Source organism: Babylonia areolata, chromosome 2 (assembly GCF_041734735.1).
Source record: "Babylonia areolata isolate BAREFJ2019XMU chromosome 2, ASM4173473v1, whole genome shotgun sequence".
In the NCBI taxonomy this organism is placed as follows: Eukaryota; Metazoa; Mollusca; class Gastropoda; order Neogastropoda; family Buccinidae; genus Babylonia; species Babylonia areolata.
The window spans coordinates 20,853,285-20,865,341 of NC_134877.1; the positions used below are offsets into that span (position 1 = coordinate 20,853,285).

General features: G+C 39.0%; 1 protein-coding gene across 2 annotated transcripts in view; it reads left to right on the top strand.

Moving 5' to 3' along the window:
- The window catches only part of LOC143279348 (vitamin D3 receptor B-like), a 65,278-nt gene that overhangs the window by 35,993 nt on the left and 17,228 nt on the right, over positions 1-12,057 (top strand). For both annotated transcript variants that reach the window (XM_076583369.1, XM_076583370.1), the window contains exon 3: positions 9,821-10,021. In XM_076583369.1, coding sequence (XP_076439484.1) covers positions 9,821-10,021 — 201 coding nt within the window. The remainder of the gene's footprint in view (positions 1-9,820; positions 10,022-12,057) is intronic.

Sequence of the window (12,057 nt, forward strand, 5' to 3'; positions counted from 1 at the left end):
TGAATAGAAACAGTAGACATAAAATCATTTAATTTTACAAACTGAGGCCTTTTAGTAAGATAGTCTAAAACCCATAAAATCGTCGGAAAAGCTTGTCCCATGTGCATAAGCTTTTTTGCTAAAAGGTGAGGTTGAATATAATTCAAAGCACTAGAAAAATCAAAGGACATCAGGTGGACACAGGTATTTGATTTGTCTAGATGTCAAATACCTGTGTCTGCCCGATGTTCTTTGATTTTTCAAGTGCTTTTAATACACAAGGAGCCTATTCTTTCATTTTCATGTGCAGGAAGATGGTCGTGGCAATGGTTGGGGAGGGAGTGTGAGGAGTTAGCTGGGGGTGTTGTCAGGATGGATGGGAGAGGGGTGAGGGTGTTTTGTTCCATGGCTCGTATCGGCAGCAACTGAATACGCGCCGCACGCTGGTAATTACGAGAGCTTCGTGCATTCGGGTGATAATGTTTGCAGAGAGAAGCCATGGGTCGTTCCCACAGTGACTGTCTTGGGCCCGTGGACGTCTCTTTGCCTCACCTGTAATTGTCTTCAGGGCGCCCAGTTTTCAGTTTCAGTTTCACTTTCTCAAGGAGGCGTCACTGCGTTCGGACAAATCCATACACGCTACACCACATCTGTTGAGCAGATGCCTGACCAGCAGCATAACCCAACGCGCTTAGTCAGGCCTTGAGTGCATGCTTACATATTTGTGTACCTATGAAAGTGGATTTCATTTTACGTAATTTCGCCAGAGGACAACACTCTCGTTGCCATGGGTTCTTTTTCAGTGCGCCAAGTGCGTGCTGCACACGGGACCTCGGTTTATCGTCTCATCCGAAAGACTAGACGCTCAGTTTGATTTTCCAGTCAAACTTAGGAGAAAGGGCGAGAGCGGGATTCGAACCCACACCCTCACGGACATGAGGAAGGTGGCAGAATGGTTAAGACGCTCAGCTGCCAATACAGGGCGCCCAGTCTTTTCCCATTGGTGTGCTGTGTGCACATGCGTTTGTGCGCGCGCGTGTGCATATCTGTGTGTGTGTGTGTGTGTGTGTGTGTGTGTGTGTGTGTTAGAGAGAGTTTACAAAACCTTTCAAACCATATGGTCAGCATTATGAGAAATCGAGACCATGGAAACAGAATGACACTGATCGACAGAGGATGTAGACTTGCTGGCTTTTGAGTAACAAGTCATTCCAGTAATTTTTTTTTTTTTTTTTCATTTGGATCAGTCGTGTAAGCTGACTGGAGTCACATTAGCCCAGAGCTGAAAACGAAATGAGCTGTTTGATGCACCCGTCCACTTTACACCAGTACTGAATGTACATCTTTCAACTTGAGGCAGGAAATGTTAGCACCTGAGTTTCTGGGAAATCAGCCAGAAGTTATGTTTCTGTGTATTGATTAATTTGATAAGAAGCAGACACTTTTAATATTCTTGTCATGTTTGAAACTGTAATGTTATGTCTTCATCAGGACAAAGAAATGGGGAAGAAGGAAGTCCTAATATGATTTTGTATATTGTATCAAAGTGAATAAAATGATTTTGATTAACTTCTTCACTTTAGTAGTTTTGGTCATTTGTATCACATTATTTATTCTATTCTTGCTATTTCAAAAGCTGAGTTATGACCACATTCAAGTCTCTGTCATGGTGATGATGATTGCTTTGAATTGTGGACAATCCTAATCTTGCCGTGATGGCAAAGACAGTGTGCCTGTCTGTCATATCCTTCGTTCAGTACATTGGAGCATGGGCACACCACACTTTTGCTCTTTTAAAATCTGTTCTCTTCCATCCTGTTGATGCCAGGACACAGTGGATGTTGAAGGTTACTGAATAAAAGACTACAGATGTGATCTAAAAAGTTATTGTATATATAATCATCTTAGTTTGACTTTAAAAAAAAAAAAAGGGGGTGTTTGTATTATATGTTTCTTAGACCTGTAGCCTTAGTTTGCTTTGACTAAGGCTTTAGTTTGCATTGACTAAGTCTTTTTACATGAAACATTCAAAGGAGATATAAAATTCTTGTGCTGCTCAGGAGAACAGTTTACCAGATTCCTCCAGCTGTGCCACTTATGTGTCAAAGACTTGGTCTCTGTGAATGGTTTCCCCATCCATTTTGCAATGTTGTCAGTTCATCTGCTGTCTACAATCTAGTCCACCTCCAATCTTTCGCATGAGATGATAAATTAAGGTCTCCTGTGCTGTATGCACTTAGCACACAGATGTTGTTGGGGTTTTTTGTTGTTGTTGTTGTTTGTTTTTTGCCTTAACTTTAATATGAATTTACTGGAGATTCTGTCATACCTGCTGACTAGAATTGGACTGGATCGTTGAGAAACAGAGAAAGATGTTTAGCAATGCATCATACAACATGATGGATATGACATTGGCGAGACTGGTGAATCATTTTGGGCATCAAAGAGCATCAGAGCACTTAAACTACAGGTCCTTGTTGACATAAATGGGGAATTATTGCATTGACACTGTACACAAGATAAACTGGAAAAATATCTCTCAGCCACAGAAACCAGCACTTCAGAAGAACAGTCAGAGAAGCATTGAAGGTGGTGAAAAAGAATCCAAATTCAATTGAAAAGATTGGGTACTGTGACCTCCCCAAATAAGACCCCTGAAGAGAGATAGTGTACAAAGTATTTGTAGAATGTGCTGTCTGGACTGCTGAGGAAGAACAACCGAAGACAAGCATGTACCACAGGGTTTCTGAAAAGGAAAAATCAAGTATGTTTCTGAAGTATGCTTGAGAGACTGGATTAGCCATTGCTTATGCGACGCAGGGAGTTCACCAAGCATTTTTGTATGCTTTCCTGTGCCAGTGCTAATTTGTCAGAACCATGGGGAAGAAGAGACCCTTATGTGCCACCCATATTTATGAGCCTCAGTTTCTCTCTCTCTCTCTCTCTCTGTCTCTGTGTCTCTGTCTCTCTCACTCCATGGAAGCATTAATCAAGCAGAGGAAGAAGGATGGTGCTGTGGCATACTGACAGCCAGCACTCATGGGGCTTTTCTCCCATCTTTAATCAAGACCCTCCTGTTTTCCTCCACTATCATCCACCTGAGCCCCGCCCCTTTCCTGCCGATCCATCCTTTTCTTTCTCAGGGAACAACACAAGGCTGGGAAGGGGCTTGCTTTGTTCTTTGGGAAGAAATGTGTTTGGAATTAGCCTTTAGGCAGCTACTGTCTGTCTTGAAGGATTTTCATTAACTGTTGTTTTGACAGGTATAATCATGAGTTCAGTCATTGTTCTTGCTTTCTCTCTCTCTCTCTCTCTCTCTCTCTCTCTCTCTCTCATTGAATATGTTTTTTGCTTTTCTGTGTTAATTTATCCCCTCCTTTTGTAAGTAATTGTATGTGTTTATGTCTTGAATGTTTATTGTAACACACATTTAATTAAGAGAGAGAAAGGGAATATATTGATTGATTGATTGATTGATAGGGATACTTATATAGCACCTATCCTCGGTTGGAGACCAAGCTCAAAGCGCTGAACAAACACAGGGTAATTTATACAACAGGTTGCTTACCTGGGTAGAGCCGATGGCATAGCAGCAGATAAGTTCAGTTCAGAAATTATTGATCCTTCTGAGGTCAGTCACAAAGCAGCTATGGAGCTCCAAGCATAAGACTTCTACTAGGTTCAGGATGATAATATGGCACATAACATTATGACATTTGTGAACAAGATGTCAATCCTGAGCATATATCCTTACTTGTGATGTCATTAAGTAATACACGCCAGTACTTTCAAAACACTGTTCAATAGATTTTTGACACACAAGCCTTAATCTAAAACTTTTTTTGTTTCCTTATCATACAGTCCAATAAGCAAGAACTTGCAGATATGGTGATTGTTTTTCTTCTTGTTACTAAAAAATATAATAATTGTTGGAAGATATCTTAACACATACAAACATGGGCATGCACACATGCACACACACAGAGCTGAAAAACACTCTAGCCACTTTTCCCCATATCCTGTTCATTACATCACACACACACACACACCCCTTTCCCCTTTAATTGTATAATCTCATTTATAGGGGGGGGGGGGGGGGGGTGGGGGGGGGGGGGGGCTATCCAGTGTCATGTGTTTTGCACTGACCTTTTTTATTTGTGAGTTGATTCTTTTGAATCTAGTCCCCCAGCCACATTGCTCACTGTAGACCAACCAGTTACTGAGGACATGGTGAAGTGATTCTGTGTGTGTGTGTGTGTGTGTGTGTGTGTGTGTGACAGACAAAATAGAAAGAAAGACAGAGGTCAGAAAAGGGAAGGTGACCTGATCATTTCGAGAGAGGAAAGGGAAACGAGGTTGAGAGGGAAGGAGAAGGAGAGCAAGAGAATCAATCAAAAACTGATTGGCTTGAATTTAAGTTGTGCAAAAACTTTTTTTTCTTCTTTTCAACTTCAAGACCACAATGTTTTTTGTGGAAAATTGAGATTTACATAATCATGATCCAGCACACCCACACCTCACCCCCAACCCCTGACAGGCACAAGGTAGACTGGTGAATAGCCATTGAAATACACAATCCGAATGCATGCACCTTCTGTAAGGACATGCCCACTATTGACAGCTTCTGGAGAGAAGGGATTAGGTTGGCCCTGGGTCGCTGGCCACAGCGGAGGGAAAATATTGACAGTTTGTCCCAGCCAGCTTTGTACTGGAGGAATGGTGGCCTTGTGGTCATGCACCTGACTAGGATGTGTCCATTGGTTCAGGTCCCATATGTAGGCGACAAAAGGGTTGACAGTGACAAAATTGTTGAGAAAAATCCACCTAGATGTAAAAAAAAAAAATGCATGCAAACCCCCATGCCTCCACCCCCTAAAAAAAGACAAAATATGGTGGTTTTGTTGTTGTTGTTTTTTTTTGTTTGTTTTTTTTGTGGCCTCAGTTGCTTGCAGGTCATGGAGCACTTGCTTTTTTTTTTTTGCTTTTTTTTTTTTTTTTTAGTGCCTCACAGGCCTTCTTCATTAGCCAAAAAAAAAAAAAAAAATTTCCTCTCTCTCTCTCTCTCTCTCTTTAATCATTTTTCTTTCTGTTTTTCTTTTCGCATATTTTTTCCCCATTAATATTCATTTTCATGGGGTGTGGGGGTTATTTCTGTCTGGATTTGTTAATGCTCTGGTGTGAGTTGCAGTGTTAAACATTTCTTTCTTTCCGTTCTTTTCCCCGTCTTTTTCCTTCATGGATTTTTTTTTTAAACAGCGCAGCAAGTGGTATTAAAAGTTGTATGAAATAAATTCTCTCCCGTTTCTCTACCTTTTGATACTCTCATTCACTCACAATTGTCTGTTTGTTTCTCTATTAATGGACAGTATCTATGCATGCATGACTTTAGTATTGAATTAGTAATTATTATTGAATATGTAATTATTCTTTATCTGTCATCAATATTATAAGTGCCTAATATTTTTCTAGTAAATTATCTCTGCTTTTTTGCGTTAAAAGATGTGCTCTAAAATCTGAATTGTCTTATAATACATTCTCATTCGAATATGGATTGCAAGCAAAAGGCAGACTGTGGTTTTTTTTAAAATGCTAATGCACATTTTCCCAATTAACAATACGTTATTGATGAACACATGGTAATCTTTGGGGCAATTTGAACAGTTTATACCAAATAATACATCGGTTAGTGACAGTTTTAAGTGGACATTAGTTTCTGTTAGAATTTTTCTCTCAGTGAACCCCCAAAATTTGTTTACCTCTGGACAATCATAGAAAAAGTGTTCAATATAATCCACAGTGTCCTTACAATATGAACATTTGTTGCTTTCTGCTACTTTCATTTTATTAAGAAGTATGTTTGTAGGGTAAATATTATGTAATATATTCCAATGGAGAACTCTTAATCTAGTTTCTATTGTACTAATTATGGCTCTGCACCAAACTGATTTGTCTAATCTGACACCAACCTTTCTAAGCCAGAAATTGCATGCTATGGGCACAATGCCCTCCTTCTTTGCATCCAACAACTTCTTTATTTGTTTTGGCTTTGTGTTAAAGAGTTTTGCTTCACAAGGTTGGCAGTCTGTCTCCTTTTCTCCATTTTGTATCCACTGTTTCCAGTTCTTCGGGATTGCATTTAATAATGCATTGTATTCAAATAAAATATTAGCTTTATTTTCACCAATCAAATTTGTTATTTCCTCTAATGACAGCAAACGTTTTTCATTTTTATGGATCATATCTTTTATTTGCTCAACGCCATTATCTTTCCAATTTTTAAAGAATAATACATTATTTTTATATTTTATTAAGGAGTTGTTGAAGAGCATCTGTGAATGAAAGTTTCTGCAATTTACATCTGAAGACTCCCATTTACCTTTGCAATTTAAGTATGTTGACATTACATTTTCCCAAAATTCATTATCAATAACATTAATGCACTGTAAGTCTTTTGTTCTACAGTTAATGAAGTTAATAAAGATATTGTTATCAGTGGCAAGTTTATTTAAGTGCCATTTTGATATGTTGCACCATTTGTCCTGTTCCTTGGCTTCAAAAAGTTTCCCTATCCATTGTAAATTCAGATATTTTTGAAATTCAATAATGTTAATCATATTCAACCCACCCATTTCAAATTCAGCCTCTAAAACTTTTCTTTTCACTTTTACAAAGGCCTTTTTATTATTAAACCTTTTCTTCCAAAGAAATTTAAACAATATTGTATTTACTTTGTTCAAAACTGCGTGCGGAAGACCAACTGATTGCATGACATATAGAAACTGACTTATTAAGGTGGTTTTAACTACAACAACTTTTCCTACTATGCTTAGATCACGTTTATTCCAGTCCTTTATTAAATTATTCAACCGGTCCATCCTACCCATCCAATTTTCCTCTATGTGTGTTGCCATTCTGTGTGTTTCAAAATATATTCCCAGTATTTTTATTTTGTTAACAGTTGCAAATGGGAGATTATCCTCTTCTTTCTGGGTACCCGTTTTTAATGCTTTCGTCTTTTGTACATTCAGTTTTAATCCAGAAAAAGTTTGAAACAAATTAAAGATGTTTAATGATTTGTGCATGTCCTCTCTGTTTTTTTTTAAGAATAAAGTTGTATCATCGGCTAGCTGTTTCACTTTTAAGTGAGGGGTTGCATCAGGAGAACCAGAGGGAGCCTCGACACCTAATATTGAACTATTTCTTATCTTTATGGCAAGGAGCTCAACTGCCAAAACAAATGCTAACGGGGAAAAGGGGCATCCCTGTCGTATCCCACATGACACCTCAAATGGTTCTGATATCCAACCTCCATGATTAATTGAACTTATATTACCATTGGTTATTACAGAGACCCACTTCTGAAAAGAAATATGGGTTGTGCTGCACTGTTGTGATATGCTGTTCCTGAGGAGAGCAGTCCGAATTTCATACAGAGAAATCTGTTATAACGAAAAGTAATACAACACAATATTCTTATAATTTTAGATTTTAAAGCATCTGTGTGATGTACACATTTTCAGATGTGTTAATATGTATAGCTGGGGTGTTTGCTAGACATAGAGACATTCTGGTCCTTTCAGTTTTGAAGAAATGGAGAAAAGATACTAAAGGTTGTAGTGTGTGTGTGTGTGTGTGTGTGTGTGTGACTGTTTTTTTTATTTTCCGGGAAAAGTAAGTTTTCAGTTGTTTGTCCTCCCATGGTCCTGTGCTGTTGTGGGTAATTCAGTCACAGTGGCTGTTTTCTTTGTGAGGCAGATGCTGGTGCTGATGGATGATGGAAGGGATTTAAATTGCAGTGGTCTTGCTGTGAACAGATCTGATTCAATTTGACTCTGTGTGTGTGTGTGTGTGTGTGTGTGTGTGTGTGTGTGTGTGCTCTCAAGTGTTGTGCTTCCTGAACAAAGATTCAAATATAAATATATATCTTCTTCCCTCCTCTGGCGCCTCCTTATTCTCCCCTCTCAATCTGTCTGTCTGTTTTTCTGCTAGACTTATTTGTCTGTCTGTCTCTCTCCCCCTTCATTTTTTCATCTCATCATTATTATTTTTTCTCCTTTGCAATTTCTCTTGTTTGCTCACTTCTCCTTTCCCTTCCATTCTATTTTTCTTTTTTCTTTTTTTTAAATATTTGTTTTTAATGGCTGGATGAAAAAGAGTGTGTCTGCTTAACCCGTTACTTGTGGAAAATAAAAATGATTCATTTATTCATTGATTTATTCCCACTTCCACCTCCTCCTTGCTGCCCCATGTCTTAAAAACATTGGACAGAAATACATATATATATATATGCATACATTCAGACATGAAAATAATTTTATGTTTGGATGGAAAAATAACTTGTGTTTGTTGCACCCTCACTCTGTCAAGGCAGGCACAGTTTTGGTACATGTACAGGCTTGTTTTCACTTTACATGCTTGCCGGGAGCTAGCAGTGCATTGTTTTGCAGTGGATCAAAGTGTGCTGAATTCCAGTTGGAATAAACGTCCACAACCTTTGACAGATATCTGTGGCACACTTGTGATCAAAAGAAAAGTTTCAGACTGCAACAGGTTGAATGGGGTGTGTAGAAACAGGTCGCTGTATTGAGTAACTCATCAAACTATTCAGGCTCTGGGTTGCAGCAAATTTTGGCCTCTGCATGTGTGAGGCTTCTCATGGAACAAAATAACTGGGAAAGATTCTGGGCCACAGCTGTCCTGACTGGTGGTGTTGGAGGTGCTCAAATTTCTGTAGCACCCTGAATATGCTTGAAAAACATTGTATATGTCATAATGATAACAATGATAACAATGATAATAGTAATAATGATGATGATGATGATAATAATAATAATAATATGAACACTTATTCAGTGCTTTTTCTCAAATAGAGCTCAAAGTGCTTTATGTACTTTATAAGGACTTGTTTTGATAAATGATCAAATGATAGAATAAATCAGTTTACACACACTTCAAACAGACATCATGTCACAGCTCCTCAAACTCACCAATACTCACGCAGACATGCATGCACGCATGCACACACGCACACACTGGATAGGATGCAGTTTCAAACTATGATGGATGGAGATAATTATCAGTACTGCTTAAACAGATGAGTCTTCAGAGAAGATTGACAGAGGCTGTGGAAGTTGAGTGTTTAATGTTAAATGGCAGGCTATTCCAGACAGTTGGACCCTGGAAGGAAGGAGTATGTTGATCAAAGGATAATGTTCGACAGATGGAACAAAGAGAATCTGATTATCAGTAAGAGCATAGAAAATTTGAGATGTGTTGTAATTTGTACTGACAAAAAATATCAGATATCTAGGGCCAGTGCCAGTGAGAGATGAGAAATTGATAGAAGGGAGTTTATACAAAATATATGTAGGTTGTTGGAAAGAGATTAGAACCCTATATGAACTTAATCAATTTCTTTTGTAATTTTGTTTTGTTTTGTGAATTTCTTGATGAAGGAGGGAAATTTTCTTTTCCTGCAATTTTGAATGTGAAAAGCTTGAGATGTCTAAAAGATTGGACAGTGTGTGCATGTGTGTGTGTGCATGCATGTATGTGCACTCTGTGTGTGTGTGTGTGTGTGTGTGTGTGTGTGTGTGCATGCATGTATGTGCACTGTGTGTGTGTGTGTGTGTGTGTGTGTGTGTGTGTGTGTGTGTGTGTGTTTTGAGATAGAAAGATATTTTCTTTAGGTTATAAGTGGATGGATGAGTACGTAAGTGAATCTGTGCAGAAGTTGGTATTCCTTTAACTTTTATCGTACAAGTGTCTTTGAGTAGTGGAGTGACTCCACAAGGACATGGTCACACATGGACCCTTCAAATGTGGCTGTATTTCCTTGCAGTTGCCTCAAGACATGGGCAGTGAGGAGAAGAATGAGGTCAAGGCCAATGCCAAAAAGGAGCAGAAGCGGCGACCCAAGCCCAGGGACGGCACTCAGCTGTACTGCGGGGTGTGCAGCGACAAGGCCCTGGGCTACAACTTTGATGCCATCACCTGTGAATCCTGCAAGGCCTTCTTCAGACGCAATGCCAACAAATCCAAGGTTGGTGTCAGCAACTTCGTCACTAACTTGGAATCTAGTCTTTATTTGCTCTCTCACAGATGTAAAATTTTATTCATCTGAAACCAATTCCATGTTCAGAATATAATTTTGGGTGAGGAAATTTTGGTAGCATTTGTGGTTAAGATTTAGAATGGTTTAGATGCTGGAACCCCAGGATAGTTTTACACCAGAGATGGTCTTGAATGTGGATGCTGAGATCAAAGTATAGCTTACATTGTTAGAAATTTTGAAATTTGAAGGCAACCTCTGATTTACTTTGGAAACATGACAGTGATTTAAAATCAAACACTTACAGACCTACAGTTGCATGTCAAATCAGTAAATATAACCAAGTTTGCCAACCTTATATACTATTCCTATTGACAACTTCACGCTCCCAAACAACATTATCCTCAAACGCCTGAATCGGAAATGGCTGAGCGTAGCGTATGCAGTGGTCTTCCTGTTTACAACAGTTACTATTGTGGAAGGACTGCGTCAGTCCACTTTTTAACTTATTTGTTTTGCTATGGCATTGTGTCTGAGACGTTGGAATATTGAAGAAATGCTTTAGGAAACTGAAATAAAGCTTTGGAGATCATTCATCCTTCACAAGTTTCTTCGGCAGCTTGCATAGACGATATGAAGTGTGGTCTTCAGTGACGAAATATATATCTCGTGCTTGCTGAAACCCCTGAAGGCAAAGCAATGAAAATTATAAAACTTGAACAGTCTAGTTTCATTCCATTACGTTTATTCCGGGAGAGTAAAAACAGTGTTCTTAAATATGCCACTACCGGGCCTGTGTTGTCTGACTGAGGCAGAATTGATGTCGAGTTCGTCCGTGAACAACACTGAAGCATGTGAAGCTGATAAAGTGTCACTACCCTAACAATTTGTCAAAATGGCCTATCATCGGGCAATACACTTTAGAGGGACAATTATCAATGGCTACTGACCGTTTTGCTTCTCGTTTTTTGGGCAGGATGGTCGATACTGGTGGGCTGGCCTGTCTGTGGGTGTTGTCGTCCTCGTAGTGGGAGGGTGTGGGCGTTCCAGACTTGTTTTTGTTTACAAAGTTGGTTGAAGTTCAAAATGGCTGCCATGATGAGTCACTGGTCAGGCACTGGCGGGAAATTGTAGCTGGGCTTCTTCTGAGAGCTGCGTGTGGTCAGTTGTTGTCTGCTCGAAGGTCGAGTGTACACTGCACAGAGTTTCTCATACGTCGGACTGACCACAACACCTGCTAGTGTTTACAGCGCCCCTCCCTTGCTGGTAGGAGTAACCTCCCCTTGGTGCCAAACTTCTGGCTTCTGCTAACTGTCTTTCACAACACTGACAATGTTTTGTGCCAACACACACAAGCGCGCGCGTGCGCGCGCGCACACACACGTGAACGTGCACACACACGTACACACAAAAAAAAAACAAAAAAAAACGCGTGTGCCAAGTTATAAATTGCGTGCACACACACACACACACACACACACACAGAAGAAAATTGTAGATCTGTAAATCAATGGCAAAATCAAAGCACAATTTGATTCAAAAGATAAATTTTGTGTTTGAGGGCTCTGAAAAGTATGCATCTTGAAAGTCATGATAGTGCTTCAGTTGTGTATATATGTAAACTATGTGGCAGAGAAAGAGAGCAATAATTAACCATGTGCATAATTTATATATGTTATTAATGAAGTATCAATATTCTCATGAATACAGTCAAATGATATAACATGATTATTAATCAGTCCTGAAATGGCATATAATTGTCAAGTGGACTAAATGAAATTAAAGGTGTTGGTATCTGAAATTATTACTGCTAGTACTAAGGGTCTCTTTGGTTAAAACTGATGATGTCAGGATGATGCTCAGTTTTAGGTATTTTAGGAATTTTACAAATTTTCATTTGATTTCATATTGCTTCGAGTACTGCTAACCTCACAAGACCACATGAGGGCTTTTATCCCTTCCTTTAAGTTCCTTGCCTTACCAAATAATTCAAAATCTTCACCCGATGTCAATGAATAGATAATATG